Genomic DNA, 24,973 nt, shown 5'->3' on the forward strand with positions numbered 1-24,973 from the left:
TCATGATGAACAAAGGGCATTACATTAAAAAGATGTAGCAGAGCTAAAACCGTCATTTTAGCCAATTCTTTCAGAATGGGTGAATTAGGATAACATGGCATGTCTACCTGCAGTCTTACGCTAATACACTAGGATATCACATTAAGTTATGCCAGATGACAATCTCAGCTCTGCTACATTTTTAGTTAACAGTGATGGAATCTTTTTCAACGTTCTCAAGGTGAATTTAGACTGCCTGATCCTGCGAACGCTCGTTCCTGACAATCTAAAGGTGCCACTGATCACCCTATGAACAAGCAAAACGCTCGTTCATAGGGTGATCCTGCCGTTAGTGCAGGCACATCAATTATCATTCCTTGGCAGCGGATTGTGCGGTCTAAAAAGTGATCTGCTGCCTAGAACAATGATTTTTGTATGAGGGCAAGAGATCCCAATAGGTATTACATGCAGCAATCTCCTCCGCAGCATGGGGAGGAGTGATCGCTATGCCATTGCTTGTCCCCATGCTCTATAGAGGTTTGCAGGCGGCAGATTGTAATTAGACATCATGATCCGACGCCGGCAAATTATGATTTTTAAGCGTACAGTATTACACTGCAAGATGAACGCTCGTTAGCAATAATCTGCCCAAAAATCGGGAGGTGTAATACAGGCTTTACTGTGAAAATCCAAATAGATAAAAATTTAATTAAAACAACAAACTACATAGTGACCATCAAAGATCCCACATTGAGCTGCTCCTGTACTGAATAATAAAATTAAATTACCTGTCCTATTCTTGTCCGTTTTTCAGACAAGAATAAACTTTTTCAAAGTGGGTCCCACGAAAATTGCGGGATGCACATGGGCTGCATCCATATTTTCCTAAAGAGTGCCAGACTGTACAGGGACCCCCCCCCCCCCCCCCCCCCCCCCAACTGGTAACTCCCATCTTAACCTTCATTGCAAATTGCTAGTAATTCATTCATAACTTCTAGCAGGAATAATAAAGGATTGGCACAAGATAGAGTCATATGAATAAATGGTCCAGAATCGTTATTACATGGGGAATGCACAGAGTCACTAGACCAGACATGTCAGGAGAGGGGGCATGCAATTATTTATTATGGAGCATTTTTCAGTCTAGCTGTTTGACAAGAACAGTCCAAATCAATTCAGGCTCATGCTTATAAGAGGGGATGCGACAACTTCAGATATCACTGCGCATGCAGGGATCCAGCACACGCACTGAGTGCAGGCTAGTGATGCTGGGATGTGACACCTGCCATGGACTTCTTAAAGGGGTATTCCCATCACAATGATCACTGTTAAATCTGTTAATAATTTGACTGATCATTTTTGTAAATACATTTTATTACCCAATTCCCACCCTTTTTGAGAAAATAAGTCCCCTCTTACCTGATTGTTGTCTTTCGTCTCCCCTGGTTACGGCCACCTCTCGCCTGTCTAAGGCCTCATGCACACGACCGTGCCGTTTTTTGCGGTCCGCAAACCACGGATCCGCAAAAAACGGAAAGCGCCCGTCAATATAAATGCCTATTCTTGTCCGCAAAGCGCGGACAAGAATAGGACATGTTATATTTTTTTTGCGGGGCTGCGGAACGGAGCCACGGATGCGGACAGCACAAGGAGTACTTTCCGCATCTTTTGCGGCCCCATTGAAATGAATGGGTCCGCATCCGAGCCGCCCGACCGGCGGCTCGGATGTGGACCCAAACAACGGTCGTGTGCATGAGACCTAATCCTGTGGCCACGCTTGCGCAGAAGACTAAAGATTTTCTCCCGGCCGGGCTGCGCAATGTCCTGAACGCGCACACCGCCGCGCATGCGCCATGATGACTTCTTCCTGGCCAGTATAGTACAGAGCCGCGAACGCGCACGCCGGCTCTGTACTATACAGGCCAGGAATAAGTCACCAAGGCACATGTGCGGCGGGGTGGGCGTTCAGGACATTGCGCGGGCCGGCAGAAAATCTTCAGTCTTCTGCGCAAGCGCGGCCCGGCCGGGAGAAGATGTCAATCAAGCCCAGCCGAATCCAGGAAGTGAACGTCGCGCTCGCCGCAGGTAAGTATGAAAACTGCTGATGGGAATACCCCTTTAAGGCAACCATACACATTCAGTAGCTGTCGGTGGAACACTTCTGCAGAGAGCCCTCTCTCCCGACTCCTCCACGCACATTTGGCTCAGTTGAACGTGTCTGTGTATTCTATAGAGAGCAGAGAAGGACGCTGCCAGACACTTCTGGTGGTGGCTTATCTCCCAAGAAAACAAAAGGATCATTGAAAATATTAATTTTGCCTGATCCTTTTCTCCCCCAACATCATCTGTCAGGGGAGAGTCAGGAGCTCCCCATGCACATTAGAGGGTTGGCCGAACCTGCCCCATTTAGCGGATTTGCTCAAGAGTACACTTGTGTGAATGGGGGGCTTTTAGAGTATTTTTCTTAATTTAAAGCAGCAGTTGAAGAGGGCACAGGGGGGCTGGGAGTCACTTTTAGACTCTGGTCCAAAACTCTTGTAGCGAAATAAGGTAATAAAGTACAAAAAAAAGAAAAAGGTGTCCAAAACCAGCAATGACCTTAGAGAGATCTCTCAGCACAACACAGATCTACCTCATAAAGCTCTTACCATTCTGTTGATACGAACAAAGTCTTCAGGATTCTTTGCCCACGATGGGAGATCGACATCGTTAACGACACTGCTGTCGTCCCTCACTCCAAAGTTATAGCTATTGCTGTTAACGAACATCTCTGGTAGGTAGTAGAACTCAGGAATGAGCTCCTGCAGAGGAGGACAAATAAAAGAGGGTTACATTCTGCAAGAGCAAAAATATCACAAGGAAGAAGCCCAAAGGAATTCACATTAATATCATCACCAACGGGCTGACCTCTTAATTAGTTTGGCGCATCTTCTAGCAGTGTATGAATGAGACTGTGCACCAATTTCAGTGATGGCTAATGCCCATGAACGTACTTTCTAAGGGCCCGTATTGCAGACCGTACACAACCGATCCAATATATACGGGCACTGGCCATGTGTACTCCGTGGTGCGGATGCGGAGCCTCTGACTTAAATGGGTACGCAATCCGCAACATATGACCGAAGACAGGACTTCGCCTATCTTTCTGCAGTGCGGAGGTACGGATCAAAGCAAAAAGATAGAACATGTTCTATCTTTGACTGTATGTTGCGGATCACTGAGAGAGTCTTGGCCAATGCATTAAAATTTCCAACTTTTTGAGCCTATAATAAACTCCCTCCATTATGCTCTAAAATTAGAAATAAGTCGCTTGGGACGATAAAAAAAATTGTGGAAACATAAAAAGATTTTATTTTTATTTTTTACAGTCTTCTGATCTACAGGGGAAGTGACAAGAGGGGACGTGCATACTTTCCTGTAGAAAAATGCATGTCTTACAAAAAAGAAAAGACGTAAACAAACCATACTTTATTAAATATGCTATTTGGGCAAAAAAGCTCTTTAAATTTGGTAGCACCTTCCAGCTTCCCCCAAGTGCATTAAAAATAAGAACTAATAGAAGATGCTGGTGCAATGCTGTTATTTACGCTGCCAGAATACCGCCATGTCACCCTAATCATCTCTGGACATGGATGAACTTCACTCCTCAAAGCTCCTAAAAGCATTATGTTCATCAGCAATGTAACATGATCCAAATGATTCTCCAGCTCTGGAAATCTGAGAGCCATTTAACCCATGTAAAAAGCCACACTGGAAACATCAAAAACCGCAAGTAAAAGTCACTAAGCGAAAGAAAATTACAACGCAACCGTGCTGGTAAACCTAGTGTTCCCTTTGTAATAACAGAGAGATCTTCCTCAAAATCCATCAGTGCAAGATCGCTTAAGCATGTCTTTAACAGCGGAAGTCCACTCTGCAGATCATACCTTCTTATATGTGTACGTAGCATCTCATGTTATCAAAGACAGTGAAAGTCTTAAAACAGTTTTCACGGATTTGGTCGTTTTTTGATTAGCTCAGGGAGCCTGGTGACGTCACTGGCAGCCTAAGTAATTTTGCAGAGTGGATGGAGGGGCGGTAACTAGGCTGGCCGACATCGTGCTAAGCCCACATTGTGCTAAGCCCCACCCCTCCGGTGACGTCACTGGGCATGGAGCTTTATAATGAATGGAGGCAGATCACTATGCTAGTTAGCATAAAAAACTCCTCCCATGTAATGTGCATCAGACATGAATATGTATGAGGGGGCGGGCGCAGGGACGCAATGTTAGAATGTAGAAACCGAGAGATGCCGCGCTGGAACCCACAGTGCAGTGCGGCAGGAAGTGATCGCACAGATAAACACATATGTAAACAATCTGTTGGGGACTGTAGGAGCCATGCTCCAGTGTAAAAGCTACCTAAAAACAAGTCGTTTTCACTAAATATTACAGCTGCACCCACAACGGGTGATGACTACATTTGTAGCTCATTGCCAGTGTAATAGGTCAGTAATTTCCTGACAAATACTGGCCAGCGTCCAATATAGTATAGATGCAAAGACGACATGACTAACAGCAAGTACTGTAGTGAGGGTCAAAGTCAGGGCGTAGCTAAAAGCTCATGGGCCCTGGTGCAAGAGTTCAGCTTGGGCCCCCGTCCATCAGTGCTTGTTGGCAAGGGGCAGGGGAGCACATATACTTCCTGCTGCCTGAGGCAAACATTGAAAGGGCACCCCCTCATGCCAAATTCTTAACCTAACCCCTTCCCTCCAGCCAGAGGTGTAAATTGTCCAGTATACACTTTCTATAATGGTCTTTGGGCCCCCTCAGGCTCCTGGGCCCGGTAGCGATTGCTACCTCTGCACCCCCTATAGCTACTCCCCTGATCAAGGTAGAAGACAGCAGACTGACCCTGACAAATAATAGGCCAAAAATATAACTTTTTCCGAACAAAGCTTCTAAATGAATAAGACAGCACAGGGCACAGTAGATGACTATAAGGACTCACTCTCCTCTGGACTAGCTGTGGACGCTATGATGATGCTCCTGAGACAAGGAACCAGATCACTGCTAAAAGCTTTTTCATAAAGCCTCAGTCACTGGGCGACACTACAAAGAGATGATCTACAGATAACCAGGGCTACATCCCTTACACACCAGCATCCAGTAATCTCTTGATAAATCTAATTAATACGTATTAGCACAGAACCCATTAGAGAAGATAGTAAATGGTAATTACATCGCTAAAACAAACATCTCAAGCGTTCCACCTCCAAGGTGCATTTATTGCTTTACTGGAACAGCATTTTATAGTCAGCATCCTTACGTAAAGGGAATGTGTCGTGAGAAAATGACCTATCATTTAAATCACGTTTTTAGGTTTAACATATTTTTAAAGAATTTTTGATGATGTTATTTTTAATGTTCCATGTCAATACCTATATTTAAATAGGCCATAAAATCCTGCAGTTTTCCCACTGGCCACTAAGCCTAATAATAGGCGGCACTTCTTGGTCTGTACAGGTCCCTTTATTGCAGTTATCTGCTTATTTATACACAGAGGTGACCTCATTACCGGCAGGATTAGAATCTCTGATAAGACAGGATCCACCATTCACAATAGGTGATACAAATCCTATCTATTCTTTCCCCGTACAATGACCTCTGCACAGGTCACAGAACATGCCGAGAAAACTCTCCCATAGAAGTCAATGAGGTCCCCTCCTGACCATTATGTCTATGGCCCATGGGGCTGCCCCAAAGCAATTTTCTTAATGCTTTCTAAATGCTGATAAGAAAAAATTCTGCAATCAGAAAAAAAAGATTAGATGAAAAGGATACAAGTTACTGTCTTGGCAGAAAAAAAAATTGATGACATTTCCCTTAAAGGGGTTTTCCATATTTAAGATATTGATACCTATCCTCTGGATAGGTCATCAATACCAGATCAGTGGCTCCCATGGACCTTCTGCTTCTGGCACCATCCACTGTTTTCCTTCCAGCTCTGGTGGCTGCCGAAAACAGCTGATGGGTGAGGTGACAGGTCTCTGTACAGCATGACCATGAAGCTGGGGAACAAATTGACTTTGGATCTTGGATCTGAAGCACAATTTGCTTACCCCAATTATTATTGGATTGTACTCATTTTGAGCTAAAATATTTTTTTTTAATTGGTCTTTATTGAAAATATGAAGTCTTTATTTCTATACAGAGCTGAGATGCTCTAGTAGCACACTTTGGATTTTCTGTCAGACCAGGGGCAGACAGACTCCTTATCTCTGCTCTGACCTCCTAAACACTCATTATAAATAAGTGTTTATGACCTGTAAGTAATTTAGTGATGAGGTTTATTCGATGACTGGCACAAAGTAAAAGTAGCCACAGAGCTAGAAAAACTGTTAACCCTTTGTGACAGAACAGCTCAATATTTTTAATAAAAGCCAATTGAAAAAATTATTTTTAGCCAAAAGTGACTTACATGCAATCATAAAAAAAAAATCTTACGAAGCCTAAGTGTGTACATAGGCTTTAAAGTGAACCTGTCACCGGGATTTTGGGTATATAGCTGAGGACATGGGTTGCTAGATGGCAACTAGCACATCCGCAATACCCAGTCCCCATAGCTCTGCGTGCTTTTATTGTGTAAAAAAAAAGCAATTTGATACATATACAAATTAACCTGAGATGAGTCAGAGTTTGAAAATATGACTCTTCTCTGGTCACACAAGTAAGATATGACTCTTTTATGTTAATTTGCATATGTATCAAATTGTTTTTTTTACACAATAAAAGCACACAGAACTATGGGGACTGGATATTGCGGATGTGCTAGTGGCCATCCAGCAACCCATGTCCTCAGCTCTATACACAAAATCCCGGTGACAGGTTCCCTTTAAGTAACTCTGCACATAACTCCTTATTGGCAGGGTCTATGTCAAGCATTAAAGGGGTTGTGTCATTTCAGCAAGTGGCATTTATCCTGTAGAGAAAGTTAATACAAGCACTTACTAATGTATTGTGATTGTCCATATTCTCTCCTTTGCTGGCTGGATTCATTTTTCCACCACATTATACACTGCTCGTTTCCATGGTTACGACCCCCCTGCAATCCATTAGTGATGGTCGTGCTTCCACACTATAAGAAAAGGCGCTGGCCTCTCTGGTGGCTGAGTCTGTGGGAGCGCGCATACGCAGCAGTTCCCATCCTGCCCACCTTGTATCTGCGCTTGGGTTTCCTGCCACACTCCAAACACTGGGAGAGCATATAAAACTCCTTGGTCAGATTTGGACCTAGGACCCAGCGCTGTAAGACACCAGTGCTAACCGCTCAGCCACCCCTGCGCTATTCTTTTTCACTGTTAATTAAAAAATTTAAAACTATTTAAATTCCTCCCTTAAAAGCCCCCCAAAAAGATGAAGAAATCCTACATTAGGTGAGCTTATAAGGTGTCCTGTGACACCCCACAAGAAAAATACTGAAGAGAGGGCGGAGGTGGCGATGTGGCTATAAAATATCTGATAAGTGACGTGTCACCTGTGTAAATGTGATCCAGATCCAGCCTTCATAAAGCCCTATACAGCTAATACAGCTAACAGAGCAGACACGTCCCCAGCACATTTCTTATTTACAGGCTTGTGACAGGCCTGAGCTGCTGAAAAATTAAAGAGACTTTCGCGAATGTCTCCGAGTGATAAAAGACGACTATTAACACTATCAAAACTGTATACCCTCTGAATCAAACCTGACGTTTCATTTTAATACATCTTGCCACAAAAGCCTACTGTTTTTATGGGCCCTCTATGAAATGAAATCCTAAGGAGGTGCTTTTTCCAATCTCTAAACCATCCATCACAAGGAGGCTTTATGGCGGCCATATTTCTTTTCTTCAAAACTTGATCCCCAGGCCTCTATTAAGCTGGAATGAGCCTTGCTATGGGTCAGGAAGTCAGCCCTGGTCATCTCCATTAACTGTATTAATTTACACTATATCAACTTAATGACATCTTGTCACAACTACCTTTTCAGGCCGCGACAAATAATATCCAGAAAGTAATATAACAATTTTCAGAGGCTTCAGGCCAGATTAAGGCTCAACAGTAGGTTTTTTTAGATGTCATCTGTTACAGGCGAGCCAGGGAGGGGGGCAGGGAGAGGAAAGAGAAGTGAGACGACGGACCAGGCTAAGGTCGTTTCCGGGTGACTTGCTTCCTGAAAGGGCATTCTCTGAACGATAATTCTTCTGCCATATTCTTTTCATTACCAATAATACGAGAAAGAAATCTTAAACTTCCCCAAAAAAAGTGGAGCAGAGTTGTAAGGTCAGCTATTGACTAAAAACCACAGATAGAATGATGATCGTTGTATATTATTATATATACGTCCTACTTGCCTTTTTATTTTTTATACCATAAAATTTTAATTTAATACACCATATATTGTAATCATAAAATAAAAACTTCAAGACCAAGAATAAAGACCATGTGTATTTTAAAGTATTCTTATAAAAAAAAGCAACCTTGCAAAACAACTCTGACTGAGTGTTCCTCCTCCTTCTCCAGTCCCTCTGTAGACTGATAGGTCTCCATAGTAACAGACTACAAAGAATCCCTGTGTAATCCAATCCTGTAGTCATAATCCCATCTATCTGTCCTCGGCTTCTTGCTAACCCAACAAACCATATGTTAAGATGTAAAGGAAAAAGGGATGCAAAGGAGCACCTGGCAAGTTCTGCCTCTGATGCCACCAGATGTAAGGCAGCTATCCTATAAAGAAATGTTCGACCTTTTAAACAGGCCTTGAGACACGACTTGGATAATAAATAAGCCAGCATCACATCTGCAGACAGATTTTCAGGGCGATTGCCCCTCATCAGTGCAGAGCAGAGAGTACTGGCTTAACTGGGTGAGAGGTCCATCAAGATTTAGGGGAGGCATATATGGAGAGTGCCTTAGTCTTATAGATAACTGCCTTGCATTAGAGGCAGAGCTTGCTAAGAGCTCATTTGCATCCCTTCTTCCCAGAATTCCAGAGGAGCCTTTAAGACTCCTCCAGCCGATTAAGGAGATATAGTACCCTCCAAAAGAAGTAAGGGAGATATAGATGCCAATATGACTACAGGGTCAGAGTACAAATGGTTTCTTGGTGGTCGGTTACCATGGAGACCCATAGATCTGCAAAGGACCTGTCAAAACAAAACAGTACAATAATGGATAAATAGAACTGTAAAGAAAGCAATAAATGACAAAAAGAAATCCTATAAATCACTAAATCAGGAGGGTAGCACGGAAGCACTGAAAAACTATAAGGAAAAAAATAGACAAATAGAGAAACAAATAAAAGCGGCCAAACTAGAGAGCGAGAGATTAATTGCCAAAGAGAGTAAAACTAACCCTAAAATGTTCTCCAATTATATAAATGTTCAAAAGTATAAATCTGAAGGTGTCGGCCCGTTAAAGAGTAATGAGGGGGGAGTCGCAGAGAGCGACGAGGAGAAAGCAAAGCTGTTAAATATTTTTTTCCCCAATGTATTCACTGAGGAAAATAAACTGTCAGATGACATGCTGAATGTAAAAATAAATTCCCCATTAAAAGTGTCCTGTCTGACCCAGGAAGAAGTACATCAGCGACTTAAAAAGATTAAAATAGACAAATCGCCAGGACCGGATGGCATACACCCCCGTATCCTAAGGGAATTAAGTAATGTCATAGCCAGACCCTTATTTCTGATATTTGCAGATTCTATATTGACAGGGAGTGTCCCACAGGATTGGCGCATGGCAAATGTGGTGCCAATATTCAAAAAGGGGCCAAAAACAGAGCCTGGAAACTATTGGCCGGTAAGTTTAACATCTGTTGTGGGTAAACTGTTTGAAGGTTTTCTAAGAGATGCTATATTAGAGCATCTCAATGGAAATAATCAAATAACGCCATATCAGCAAGGCTTCATGAGGGATCGGTCATGTTAAACTAATTTAATCGGTTTCTATGAGGAGGTAAGTTCTAGACTTGACAGCGGCGAATCAATAGATGTCGTATATCTGGACTTCTCCAAAGCATTTGACACTGTACCACATAAAAGGTTAGTATAAAATGAGAATGCTTGGACTGGGAGAAAACATCTGTATGTGGGTAAGTACCTGGCTCAATGATAGAAAACAGAGGGTGGTTATTAACGGTACACACTCAGATTGGGTCACTGTCACTAGTGGGGTACCTCAGGGGTCAGTATTGGGCCCTATGCTCTTCAATATATTTATTAATGATCTTGTAGAAGGCTTGCATAGTAAAGTATCAATTTTCGCAGGTGACACTAAACTGTGTAAAGTAATTAACACTGAAGAGGACAGTATACTACTACAGAGCGATCTGGAGAGACTGGAGGCTTGGGCAGATAAGTGGCAGATGAGGTTTAACACTGACAAATGTAAAGTTATGCACATGGGAAGGAATAATGTAAGTCACCCGTTCATACTAAATGGTAAAACACTCGGTAACACTGAAATGGAAAAGGATCTAGGAATTTTAATAAACAACCAACTAAACTTCAAAAAACAGTGTCAGGCAGCTGCTGCCAAGGCCAATAAGATAATGGGTTACATCAAAAGGGGCATAGACGCCCGTGATAGGAACATAGTCCTACCACTTTACAAATCACTAGTCAGACTAAACATGGAGTACTGTGTACAGTTCTGGGCTCCTGTAAACAAGGCAGACATAGCAGAGCTGGAGAGGGTCCAGAGGAGGGCAACTAAAGTAATAACTGGAATGGGGGGACTACAGTACCCTGAAAGATTATCAAAATTAGGGTTATTCACTTTAGAAAAAAGACGACTGAGAGGAGATCTAATTACTATGTATAAATATATCAGGGGTCAGTACAGAGATCTATCCCATCATCTATTTAACCCCGTGACTGTGACGAGGGGACATCCTCTGCGTCTGGAGGAAAGAAGGTTTGTACACAAACATAGAAGAGGATTCTTTACGGTAAGAGCAGTGAGACTATGGAAAATTGGCTTCTACCTCATAGTTTTTTTTTTTTGCCTTCCTCTGGATCAACTTGCAGGATGACAGGCCGAACTGGATGGACAAATGTCTTTTTTCGGCCTTATGTAATATGTTACTAATAATTAAGACTGACAGAAATGCTTTATGGTTTCTTTTAAATGCCTTGGAGCAATATTTGAAAAAATTGTAGCGAAAAAGCAATTCCCTAAAATAGCAATGTCATCAGACAAAGCCGAAGCTTTACCGCACACAATATGCAGGCGCTTTTTTCAATCTGTCTTGTGATGCTATTAGCATAGCCTGTGGTCATCAGTGGTCTCCAGAATCTCATAAATCAAAATACTGTTTCACTAATTGATTCTCAAGAGGAGTATACAGCTCAAAATTCCCTGCAGCCTGCATGTGCATCATAACACTATATCGGGAAATGGGTCTCCAAAAATTAAAACCAGATAGTGAGACATCTCCTTTTTTCTAATCTGTTTTTATTTTCTGATTGCAGATTTTTGTATTCTATTTCCTGTACATGATTACACGGGTGAGGCTAGGGAGGCTCGTCCCCAATGCGGTATGCTATAGGATCCATATGGGGTACTTCTGGATCCATATGGGGTACAGGGCTGGTTTCTGGCTTAGTTAGAAAGGTATTTTCATGTACTATTTGATGTTTGATTTTTATTTTTTACATCAATCATGGAATAACCCCTTTAAGGGAGAGACAACCACCATGAATGTCAATTTAACGTAATGGACACTGGGATGAGGTGGAAGTAGCAGCCACCCGTACTCATCAAATCCCCAGCAGAAATGGATAAAAATGGTGGAATCGGCCTGCAGCAATCTAGGGTAACTATAGTAACGGTAGTAACATGCGCCTAGAAACACCCCATTGGGCACCTCTCCGACACCTCTGCAGCTAGCGTTTATTGCTTGGCATGTTGATGCACATGAAATATTCATGGTGTTTATCTCATGTGTAGGGAAAACGGTTTACTGGGTTCTGCAGGCCAGAAAATTCTCCCAAGAATTCGCTAGGAAGCGTAAACGCTATTAGACGGCGGGCGTAAATCACACACAGAGACGACATCAACGCCGTGACAAATGATGAAAACCAACGCTTGCCTTTTATCACGGGTTAACAATAAATGCGGGCGACTTGCAAACAGCGCAATAAGGGGGATTCTCCATCAGGCTCTTCGTGCCGCGTGCCGGCTGGATTAATCTAATGTGCGCTGTTGCATAATATCCCCAGGCAAGTGAGGCAGAAGCCGAGGCTGGAGAGAGAGAACCCACATTTTAAATAGATCTTGTCATTAATGCTTTATTAATTGCCCCGGGCGATGCAAGCTCAGTGCTGGGTGAGCCGCTACAATATGACACTTTAAGGTCAAATCCAATTCCTGCTGTGTTTTATGGACTAGACCAAATATTGAGTTAACAGCAGGAAAGCAGAATTTATTGTTTTTTGTTTTTTTTCGGCATCAGTCTCACCAACATTTGATCTAAATTAAAGCAGAAATTTTAATAGAGGCAGAAAACCTTTCGCGCTCGACATCAAACAAACATCAATTGTTTTAAACAGCGACAATAACTCTTGCCGAATTTCTAGACAGCCCTCGAAATTATTCATTGTACAGATGTTCACCGCGATAACAACTTCCTGACCAATCACTTTATGGGGATAAATGAAAGGCCGCGTTATGGGGCTGCCAATGACATGCTAACAGATTTACGACAGGAGCTTAAATGACTGAAAATGATGATATTTAGGAGCTGGGGTTATTTAACCGTCTGTCTGTCCTTCCAGTCGTTGCGAAGAACTGGTGGACTGTTCAGATATGAAGGCAGAATGCACTTGGTAGTGACATACAAAGACGTAATGGGGAAAAAAGGACCTTATTGTCCATAACAACCAATTAGATATTGGCTTTTTATTTTTTAAGCTGCTCTGGAAACATGGAAGCTGCACTGCGATTGGCTGTGATGGTGAACAAAGACAAGTGTTTTTTTAAGGCTTCTTTTCGCGTTAGGCTTGTCCGACAGGCTGTTCCGTACTCACTATAATGGGGATGGGCTGGAGATTCGGTTGCAGCACGACGGTCGGACAAGCCTAACGCAAGTGTGAAAGAAGCCTAAGGCCCCCTTACATTGGCCAATTACCAGCAATGAAAGTTTGCTCCAACGCTCATTTCCTATAATCAGAGGCGGATTTAGAACTAAAAGTGGCCCTGGAAAATACATAAAAGTGGCCCCATGTTGCAGGTGGGTCCAAATTGACAGAAGGCTGGGCAACATAATTAGGCAGGGCCAGCAATACCATAGTGCAGAGCAATATACCACCCCAGCTGAACCAGATACCACAGTGCAGCACAAAATACTGCCACCTGCGCCACAGTATTGAACTGTATCGCTGTCCTGAAGATGTCAATACAGTTGAATTCAGGAGGACACCTGCGGCTGCTGGACAGGTGAGTAGGAGAGAATCAGATCATTATGTAACCAGCTGGCGGCCGTCAGGAGGGCTCGAGTGACCTTCCAAGGGATTGGCCCACCAGGAAATTTCCCTGTAGGATCTATGGCCAATCCACCCCTGCCTATAATTGCCCTGTGTAAAGGTGCTGCCGATCATCAGATGAAAGGGCACAAGCTCATTAAACAGGTGAAAACATCGTTGATGCGGACACCAAAATCATGGTTTCTGGGCAGCAGATCTGTCCTATGTAAACAGGGATCTGCAGCAGAGAAACAATGACCCAGACTTACTAATGAGTCTGCACAAAAACTCAGCAATTTGGCGCATCTACGATTTGTACACTTTTCCCCACAACATGTTTGATGGTGGTGGGGCTTTATGGGAACCGGGCAGTGGTGTGCTAAGGGGGAGGGGGGGGGGGGGGTGTGTGTGTGTGTGTGAGGGGTGGTCTGCCACGGGTGTCCGCTCTCAGGGGGGTGCTAGAAGCGAAGAGCGTTTTCATCAATACAGATCGAATCGTTCATTGCTGGAGCGCAGGGAGCTGCGGTCCTGTCACTCACCGCTCAGCTCCCCAGGCTCCTCCCATCCTTCAGGCCGGCAGCGCTCTGAATGGTGAAGCAGGAAGACTTCTCCCCGCTCCACCACTCAGCCTGCAGACACAGATCGCTCTGCAGGCTGTTGTGGGCAGAGCCTGCAAATCTGCATAAGCTCCGCCCACACAGTGCTGCAGAGCGATCGGTGCCTGCAGGGAAGAGGGATATGTGAGCTTCAGGAACGGGACAAGGTGAGTAGTTACTGTGTTTTTTTGTTTTCCCGGGGCACAGAGGGCATTACTACTCTGGAGGGGGCAAAGAGGGCATTACTACTCTGTAGGGGGCACAGAGCCAGAGGGCATTACTACAATGAACGGGGCACAGAGGGCATTATTACTGAGAAGGGGAACAATGGGCATTGCTACTATTAAGGGGGCACAGTGGGCATTATTACTATAAAGAGGGCATAATGAGGATTATTACTATGAAGGGGACACAATGGGAATTATTACTATGAAGAGGGCACAAGGGGGATTATTACTGTGAAGGGGGCACAATGGGGATTATTACTATAAAGGGGGCACAATAGGGATTATTACTATAAAGGGGACACAAGGGGGATTATTACTATAAAGCAGGCACAATGGGGATTATTACTGTGAAGGGGGCACGATGGGGATTATTACTGTGAAGGCGGCAAAAAGAAGGCATTACAACTGTGAAGGGGGCACAGAGAGGGCATAACTACTGTGAGGGGGCACACATCTGTACAAAACTACTGTGAAGGTTGTACAATGAGGGCAATACTACTTTGTGTGGGAGACAATTTTAGTTAAAGTAATGGGGGGTGGAAGTGCCAGAGAATGGACCTGCCCCGGGTGCCAAAATCCCTAGGCACGCCACTGGAAAGGGGTGGACCCAAGATGGACCATTTTGCACCAAAATTGCACCACAATTCTGGCATAAAAATTTGTCTTAAATTAGACTAACCAATAGTTGGTATAGAGTCAGAGTAAAGTGTCAGTCCCTGCACCACACTTACCACCCAGCCTGAGCCCCTGTGATAAATCTGGTTCAGGTCTAGACAGGCTACCTTTATACCATCTTTAGGATTAGTAAATCTCGGCCAATGAGTTTGCATTAGGATGAGTGATCGCTGTAGCAATCGCTCGTCCCCCTACAGTAGAGATGATTGCTGCATGTAAATGCGGCTCTCACCTTCTCTTACAAGCAGGCAATTATCAGGACCGCACCATTCTAACCATCATAACTGCCTGCACAGTCAGCCTGCGTAAAGTTTTTGTAAATTTAGCCCAATCGTTTCACGAACCAGTCCCCCACAGGTCATGTCTCAAGGAGCTTTCTTTTAAAGTCAGGGCAATAAAACCAACATAATTATCGCACTAATAAATATATTTCTATGGGGTTCCAAGACATTGCATGTGCACGGCAATTTTTATAATTTCACCTTCAAAAACATATGCAATTTATGCATGTGATTTTCTGTGATGTGATATCGTATGGAATTATGGTGTAGAGCATTTAAAGGGGGTTGCCCAAGATCTAAAAAGTTTTAGGGTTTGCCGTGCATAGCCTGAAAACAAAAAATAAAAAAACACTAAATCACCTTATCAGAGCCTCCCAGTTCCAGGAGTGCAACTCTAGTCTTCCGAGCTTCAGGGTCCATGCTGGAGCAGAAACATTACATGTTGTCTACATGCATGTTACTGTTACCTAGCCCTCAGCCGTAACATGTGCAGGAACAGCATGTGAACACTGAGGCTCAGTGGCCAAGTCTCGTTAGTGACGTAAATGCTGACATCATTGATTGCCTAACAGCAGTGACGAATGTCATATCCCACTTCCAGCATGGCAAGGAGAGGTGGAGGAGCAATGGAAATGGATGGCTCCCACCAGTTGAGTTTTTTTTTCTCTGAATCCTTTTGATCAGTGTACCTACCTCAAAAATTTGCAAGGAAAGAACTGTTACTTCATCTTCTGTTGGCTCCACACAGCTGTTTCCAGGAAGACGCACAGATGGCCATTATAGTCAAACTATGGTGGCACTTTGTTCTAGCGTTCACTGGAGGTCATAGTGGTCAGATGCCCACAGTTGCAATTACCATACTGTAGAATATCTTCCACTGTGCATGCGACCCTCTTATATTGTAACTAATACCACACTAATTTGCTGCATACCTTCACATCAGATGTGTCTCTTTGGCAGTTCCTCCATGATCTTGCCACAGCGGAGAACGTTCGGTCTGGGTGATCAAACTTGCCTTCGTTGGCATTAAGGAAAAATGTAGTGAAGGGTTCCTGTAAAATATCAAAAAGAAAAAAGTGTGATCACATGAGTTGGGTATTTCAGAAGCACACTCTACTAAGGAAAACCCCCCAGAATGTACCGAACAAACAAAAAAGGAACAAAACTAGGGAACTAGCAGACCACGTCTTGGCTTCTTCTCACTTAAAATATGCCATGTTGTCTGATTTCGTCCTCACCAACAAACAAGAAATACTGAACCATCGGATAAAAATTCAAACTAAGGTTTGGTTCACAATGCTGTTATTGTATTTTTCGCCCTATAAGACACACCGGCCCATAAGGCGCACCTAGGTTTTTGAGGAGGAAAAGAAGAAGAAAAAAAATTTGAACCAAAAGGTGTGCTTTTGGTGGGTTTTGAACTAATGGTGGTCTGTGGATGGCACTGTTATGGGGGCATCTGTGGAAGACACTGTTTTTGGGCATCTGGGGATGGCACTGTTATGGGGGCATCTGGGGATGGCACTGTTATGGGGGCATCTGGGGATGGCATGACACTGCTATGGGGGGGGGGGATCTGTGGATGACACATAGCATCTTATGCTATGTGTCATCCACAGATCCCCCCCATAATAGTGTCCCTGTGTAGTGAATGATCCCAATACAGGGGGTGGGGTCGGAATTTTGTTTTGTAATGGCTGCGGGGCCCGGTGCAGTCACTGTATTCTACTACACCGGGCCCCCCGCTCACTGTAGTAATCATATAGTCAATGTTAAACAGTAAATTCATTCATCCTGGCTGTAGTAGGGTACTTACTACTAACTTCCATAGCAGGCAGGAGGTCGGGCGGGAGCCGGCAGTGTAACTCACTACATCACGCGCCTGCTCCGCCTGCTTCATTCAGCAGCGCAGCAGCAATGTATCAATGTAAAATTGCAATAGTAATGGTAAAATACGGTATTTTATTTCAGGGATTCTAGGTTTTTCTACCTCAAGTAGAGATGTCCTGAACTAAACCATTCTCCTATACAGTGGCTGATGCTTCGTTAGACAAAGATATACAAATGACAGTAAACAGTTCCAAGAATAGATCCCTATAGAGACCTCCAGAGAGGATATAACATAAATGTACAGTTACTGGGTTGTAACTAATCACACAACCACAAATGTCTGAAAGGGTTTCTATACAGAGCACGGTATTTTCACTGTCTTTATATAAAGCTGCAAACGCAGAACTGATCGCGGTTGTATTCCTCCACAGCACGGTTTTACCCTCAGCTGGGGGTAGATTATACCAGCACGCCGCCTGAATTATCTGCTTGCAAGGCTTTTAAATAATAAATCTTATTTACTTACACATGCACAGTTGGCAATGGTGAAATAATAATTTACATTAGAATTGCATACACTTGCAATTAAGTTAAATTGGATGTAGACTGCAGGGCGGGAGTTAAAAAAACATACAGAAGAGAGAGAGAGAAAGAGATAGCTAGACAGATAGAGAGATATGAGATGGGCCTCATGCACACGACGTTCTGTTTTTTGCAGTCAGCAAAAAATGGAAGCCCCCCCGTGCGCCTTCCGCAATTTGCGGAACGGAACGGACCCATTGTAGAAATGCCTATTCTTGTCCACAAAAAACGGACAAGAATAGGACATTTAATTTTTTTTTTTGCTGGGCTACAAAACGGAGCAACAGATGCGGACAGCACACGGAGTGCTGTCCGCATCTTTTACGGCCCCACTGAAGTGAATGGAGCCTAGAAAGGTACATAGACACAAAGAGATAATATAGACTGCTGGTGTTCAGGGGTTACAACCACCTTGCAAATCTAGCAGCTGTGGTCGTGCTTCCACACTATAGGAAAAAGTGCGGCCTATGGCACTCTAGCGATCCAGGCCAGCGCTTTTTCTTATATTCCACAAAACACTACCTATGCAGACGACATTATGACTACGTCTGTAAGCACATACCTCCCAACATTTAAAAATTGCAAAGAGGGACAATATGTGCAGCGCGCATCGTGGCAATTTTTTCCATACTAGGCCACGCCTCTAACTCCGCCCAAAGCAATTACTGACTCCATCAGAACTGCAGCAGCTGGGGATCGGCTAGGTGAGTATAAGTTCCTTTATGTTTTTTACAGCATGTGGAGCCCCGGGGCAATTTTTTCTCTTGCTCTTCAATATCTATTTAAATATTGGCTCAATATAGATGTTTTAAGGTCCAAATAGCACAAATAATGAAGTTCTGGTCTAGTATACAGATAGAAACCATACAGACACTTTAGTAAGGAGCAATTTAGTAAATGTATTAATGCACATTTATAGATTAATTCCCCAGGTCAAAAAGAGGGACATTTAAGGATCAAAGAGGGACAGAGGGACTTGGGTCAAAAAGAGGGACACTTGGGAGGCATGTGTAAGCAGATCCGTTTGATACTGTCAGCACAGTTTGGACAGTTTCAGACGGTGTGTGGGCAAATGGAATGATAACAGGCAGTTTTCATTTTATTCATACATTTCCAGGAAGAAAAAGGGCTCATTCAGACGACCATATGCTGTTCTCAAATATACAGATCCGTTTTTTTTTGCAGATTAGATGCTGACTTATTCACTTCTATGGGGCCCTTTTCTTCTATTCCACAGCTCCACAAAACAACTGAAACATGTCCTATACTTTTCAGTGAAAATCAGGACGTGGCCTCATTAAAGTCTATGGGTCCGCAAAAATACGGAATGCAATCCGTTTTTTTGCGGACATGTTGAACTGTCTGCAAAAAAACGGATCTGCGTTTTTGCGGACAGTATATGGCCGTCTGAATGAGCCCTAAAAGAGGAATATTACAATGCAGAGTCAAGAATAGATGCTCCAGAAATGTTATTACAGGGGAAATACAATCAGTTAGGGTACTTTCACACTTGCGGCAAACAGTTCCGTTGCCGGAGCTGCCTGCCAGGTCCGGCAATCTTGACGTAAACAGATGCATTTGTGAGACGGATCCGTCTCACATATGTATTGCAATACCGGATCCGTCTTTCCGGTTGTCATCCGAAAAAACGGATCCGGTATTTATTTTCTTCTCATTTTTAAAGGTCTGCGCATGCGGATCCATTTTGCTGGAACACTTGGGGCCGGATCCGGCATTAATGCATTTGAATGGAAATTAATGCCAGATCCGGCATTCCGGCAAGTGTTCAGGATTTTTGGCCGGAGAGAAAACTGCAGAATGCTGCGCTATTTTGCTCTCCATTCTGAATGCATTAGGATAAAACTGATCAGTTTTTTTCCGGTATTAACGCTAGTGTGAATGTACCCTTACTATAATAGCCATGTCAGGAGAGGTGATAAGTCTTTGAAACCAATTATATGGAAACAAATCTTTATATGAACCTAATGAACCTAGGTACTGATAATGTGCTGCTTAAGGAGAAGCTGTCGCCTCTCCTTCTCCTGACTTGTCTGTTTTAGTAACTACTTGTGTCCCTCATGTAATAATAGTAATAGTAATAGTAATAGTAATTCTGGAGCATCTGTTCTTATGACTCCATGTTGTGTCATTCTATCCTTATGCCTGCTACAAGTTTAAGGATAAAGGTCCAGCTGGGTGTTGCCAAATAGGGGCGGTGTCCCTGCATAGTCTGACATTATTCAATCAGTGCTGCCAATGTCAGACTGTGCAGGGACACGCCCCTAACTGGTAACACCCATCTGGACCTTTATCTATAAACGTCTAGCAAGAATAGCACAACAGAAAGTCATAAGAATAGAAGCTCCAGAATTGTCATTTCACGGGGAATAGAATTATTTCCTAAAACAGACATGTCAGGAGAGGAGACAAGTCCTCTAAATCTGAGAGCCACACTGAGAAACATCTCCCTTTTGGCCATTATATCCACCCAGTTACCCAGTCCACCAGTAAATGACATGCCATCACTCTGCAAACATGCAATAATTATTCCTAAAACCTCTTCACACATAATTTGCCGCTCTGCATCCACACGACTCGGGTCCACTCCTAAGCTCATTTCTTTTTGTTTTGTTCTTGTCACTGCAGTCTGCTTTGGTGTAAAACATGCAATGACAGGTTTCAAAGTTACCAGGCTACCGCTGCCTCAGTACGTTACTTTGTAAACTGGCAGTGCCATGGAAATTAATTGTGCTCCGTGTCACCCATTAAAGAAACAAAGCAGCCAGCAGAAATGAGCCTCTAGCGCAGAGAGAAATGTCTGCATTAAACAAGCGGGGTTATTGGTTTGTTTTTTTCTGCCTCTGTGAATTCTATAGTTTTTTTTTTCTTTGCAAGTCGTGTTGTATATTTTTAGTATAATTTTAATTAATCAATATCAGATAAGTGGGGGTCAGACTCCTGCCCCTCTGTGATCAGTGCTCTTGGGAGTGCCGATTTCTCTTCACTGTTTATCTGCTTGATGTCAACATAGCAGCGGCTGAGCAGTGTAATTACAGCTCATCCGTCCCATTCACTTGAATGGAAACGGCTGTAATTACACTGCTCAGCCGCTGAAATGTTATCATCGAGCAGATAAACAGTGAAGAGAAGGCAGCGCTTGCACAAACTCTGTGAGCTGATTGGTGGATGCGCCGGAAGTCGCCCCCTGCCGATCTGATATTAAAGACCTATCCTGATGAAAAACTGGACAACCCTTTTAACATACAATTATATTGTTTTTTCTGTTGCAGTGTAGCAACATGGGAGTCCGATCTAGCAAATGTCAACGGACCCCACTGTCGGGTTCCTGTCGCAGTTTTCTTGGGTTCCTTGAACACTCCATACAGCTGTATTTTGTACAACTTTTTTGATGGACTCTGTGACACAAGCTCTTAATGGAATCTATGCAATACAAGTGAACCTAGCCTAACATACTATTTCCATGCATTTATTAATATAGAATTATGCAAAGAAATCCAGCATAATATTTCATTATTTTATTTAAAAAATTTCCTTTTTTACCTTAACTAGCATCTGTCAATGTAATCAACCCATTTAAATAAGGCATACTGCCTGGTAGGGTTGATCATGCTGAGTGAAATGATACCTTTCTTTCTGTCTGTATGTTAAACAGCTGCAGAAAGATCTGCCTTTTTATTTATATGCAAAAAAGCAAATCTGAGCAGCAAGAGGCTGGCCAGAGTCCTCGGAGCACTGCTTGTGTGCTCTGATCACTGCCCGCTCACCTCCGTGTGCGCCACAGGTTCACATCTCTGGAGGAGGTTCCATTAAGCGCTTGTCACAGATCCAGCAAAAATACTAAACAAAACTGGACAAAATGCCTACTGGGAGCATAATATAACTACTGGTGGCATTACAGGACATTAGAACTACTGGTAAAATATAGGAGGACTTATTACTACTGGAGACTTTATAGGCATGATTTGCAGAGGGGCTATATTACTACTGGGGACACTGTGGGAGTGTTATTATTGGGGCACCGAGGAAGCACTGTTACTACTGGGGGCATTGTGGGGTTGTTATCCTTACCGCAGCAATATGGGGTCATTATTATTAGTGAGCACTCTCGGGAAGCAATATTACTATTGGAGGCACTGTAGGGGCACAATTACTATGGGGGACTATATGTATGGCACTATTATTTCTGCAGTATAGTGGGGTATCAGTAGGATGACAATGTTGGGGAACCAGGAGAAGGATGATAGAAAGGTGAAGAACCCAAGATGTCTGTGTGGCAAACGAGACGTAGCTGAAAGATGTCCTCATTGTGGTCTGCTCCGAATGGAGAACACGAGGAAAGAGAACATCTACATCAGAGGAGACGTCACTGGATGTAATAGGTAAGTAGTGTTGTATGTTTGGTAGCACTGAATGTAATGTCTATCTAAATATCTCTTTAGCACTGGGGGCTTCAGCTTGAGGAACATCTCAGTGCCTCTGGGCCACTTAATCCGCCCATGCCTCTCAGACTTGTCAACGTGTCTTCCTTCTGAGGGATTGTACCACAGTAACAAGTCTTGTTGTTTTATCACTCTTTTGTTAGTTGGGTATTAATACTGTGATACCATTTTAAACGTCGTTACTTGTGTTGATATTGTAACACTGTAATAAGTATGAGCTCTGCCCTCAACCTCATTGAGTTGTCAAATCCTTCTTATACAGAAATTACTCTCAAATAACTTTTGTCTAGAATATTGTTTTACATTTTCAAGTGGTGACCTTTAAAGAGCCCATGGAGGCCTTGCACATAGAATGCATAATGATGTGGTCCTCGAAGCAAGGAAACTCGAGAGGCCTCTTATGCTGTATTTCTACTTTATTATATTTTGTTTTTTTACAATGTTATCTGCCTGCAGTTTGCTTTCTTCTATTAAAGGCTGGTAGGAAACCAACAACCCTGTTACACATTTTATAGTCTACGAAATTACAGATTCAGCATTTGTCTGCAAACCTCCAACGAAAATATCATTAATGTCATGCTAATATAAGCGTCCATATTTCATGTAGTGCACCAGGAGCGGACAGATGAACTTGCTCTTTTTATAAACATACTAGTGGCTTCAGGAGTGATGTGGCTTTTCTGAGTTGCTGTTCTTGGCTTCTACTCTGAATTTGTAATGAGCTTAGGGTCACCTGGTTGCCCCCCGGGGGGTCTTAATAACCCGTATCCCATACAAACAAACTTTTAGTGTATACTGGGGCGTTATTTTTCTTAGGGAACATTTGGATAGAGTTACAAGTGAACGTGGGAAAGCTAGGAGGCCATGTATGTGCTCACCTCGCCAAGTAACAGAGGGTTACAGTCCTGTGCAATGTGTATGTTCTTGTGCTATGAAACCAGTCACCAGTCCTGAGCTCTACGAGGCCTGTGACCCACAAAGAACTTCTACAGGACCCTTCCCGCCAATAGTTTGTTAGGATTATGTTATGATTGCATTGATCTTTTATCTGTATTTTACATAACAGTAGAAGTCTTTGAAGATATAAAACCACTGATTTTATAGGGGGTTTTAAGTAAAAAAAGGGTCTGTCAGCTCTGTTTTCAGTAAATAATTGGATTTTTCATGAACTAGTTCTGGGTTCCCTTTTATTACAACTGCGTGTTGAGCTGTTCCACTGTTATTCCTCCTAGAAAAGCATGAATAAATGGACAACTTGGTGTTACTACTTAAGGGTGTGCCCTTACACAGTCCGACATTGTCCAATCAGTACTGACAAAGCCAGACTATGTAGGGACATGCCCCTTTAACAAGAAGAATGGTGACACCTAGTTATTCATTTCTTCCTACATTTCCAGGAGAAATAACAGAAAGAACGCAACAAAGTTATGAAAAAGATGCTCCAAAACTGTTATTTAATAGTAAATACAAGTATATACTAAAACAGAAATATACCAAGTGATGACTGGTCCTCTGCTAGGAGTTTGAAGTGACGGTCCAGATGGGTGTTACCAGTTGTGGAGGTGTTCCTGCACAGTAAGCTTGGCAGCACTGTTTGGATAATGTGTGCAGGGACACACTGGTAACACCCACCTGGAACTTCATTGCAAACTGCTGGTAATTCATAATAGAGGAATTACACACCATAGAGCCATAAAAATAGATGCTCCAGAATTGTTATTACATAGGGCAGTGATGGCTAACCTCTGCACTCCAGCTGTGGTGAAACTACGACTCCCAGCATGCTGCATTTATTTCTATAGAGTTCTGAGAGCAGCCAAGCAAGGGGGGCATCTTTGGAGTTGTAGTTTTACCACAGCTGGAGGGCCAAGGTTAGCCATCACTGACATAGGGGATGCTAGTAGTTATTACAACAGACATTTAAAGGGGTTTTTCAAGATTAGAGAAATATGGTTGCATTCTGCATGCTGCATTGCAGCTCTGCCCCTTGACTCCAATGCAACTGAGCTACAGTGCAATGCCAGAGACAACTCATGGATGGCATGCATTTTTGGGAAGAAAGCAACCATGTTTTTCTGATCCTCAAAAACCCCTTTAAGTACAGAACTAATGTTCTATAGTCAGTGTAAAAGTCTCAGCAGCTGGAAAGGGGTAGACAGCCTGTTTGTTTCTTACATCCATAAAAATCTATTTTCATATAGACATAAGAATATAGAGAATCTCACCGATGGCGACATATCCTAAGATTAGTACTCAGACATCAGATATATAAAAATATATAAAGCCAGAATAATTCCGTTTTTTACACCCTCAATCTCCACATACTTCAAAACATTGTTTTTCAAGTTAAAGGAAGGTCTGAAAGATTTTAGACTGCAGCAGCTAAGACTATTGGCAGGAATAGAAAATGTCCATTGAATGTTGATGACAGATGAACTGAAGCGCCCTTCCAATGCAAATAAGTTAGAGATGTATTAAGCAGTATGCCCGTGAGCTGTAGAGGACTGGCTCCAGGTATATGTGGGCCCTCAGGCACTAAAGTCACAGTAGGCTTCTTGTCTACTCCACTACTTCATGGTCACCAAGAACACCATGGGCTCTCCAAGACCTGGCATCTGCTCAGGTCTCCCTGATAGTAGCTCTAGGGGATAAAGGGGAAAAACTCTGTAGGCTGAAAGCGAGCAGTTGGTGCTCCCCATAGCTACGTGGGGGGAGTTCTCCTTTATGAGAGAGATCACCCACCCAAGCAAGACAAAGGGGGTTCAGTGAAGTTACACACTGTGCGACAAAAGGAACCCCCATTTATAGTCAGCAGGGTTTCCATCATATAATGGATTATTTTTTTGCTCCTAAACCCCCC

General features: G+C 43.1%; 1 protein-coding gene across 11 annotated transcripts in view; it reads right to left on the reverse strand.

Moving 5' to 3' along the window:
- Window positions 1-24,973, reverse strand: part of NBEA (neurobeachin) — a 580,876-nt gene that overhangs the window by 57,023 nt on the left and 498,880 nt on the right. For all 11 annotated transcript variants that reach the window (XM_044287233.1, XM_044287230.1, XM_044287232.1 and 8 more), the window contains 2 exons: window positions 16,174-16,293; window positions 2,628-2,780 (listed from right to left, as the gene is read on the reverse strand). In XM_044287233.1, the coding sequence (XP_044143168.1) occupies window positions 2,628-2,780; window positions 16,174-16,293 (273 nt within the window). The remainder of the gene's footprint in view (window positions 1-2,627; window positions 2,781-16,173; window positions 16,294-24,973) is intronic.

Source organism: Bufo gargarizans, chromosome 3, assembly GCF_014858855.1.
Source record: "Bufo gargarizans isolate SCDJY-AF-19 chromosome 3, ASM1485885v1, whole genome shotgun sequence".
Classification (NCBI taxonomy): Eukaryota; Metazoa; Chordata; class Amphibia; order Anura; family Bufonidae; genus Bufo; species Bufo gargarizans.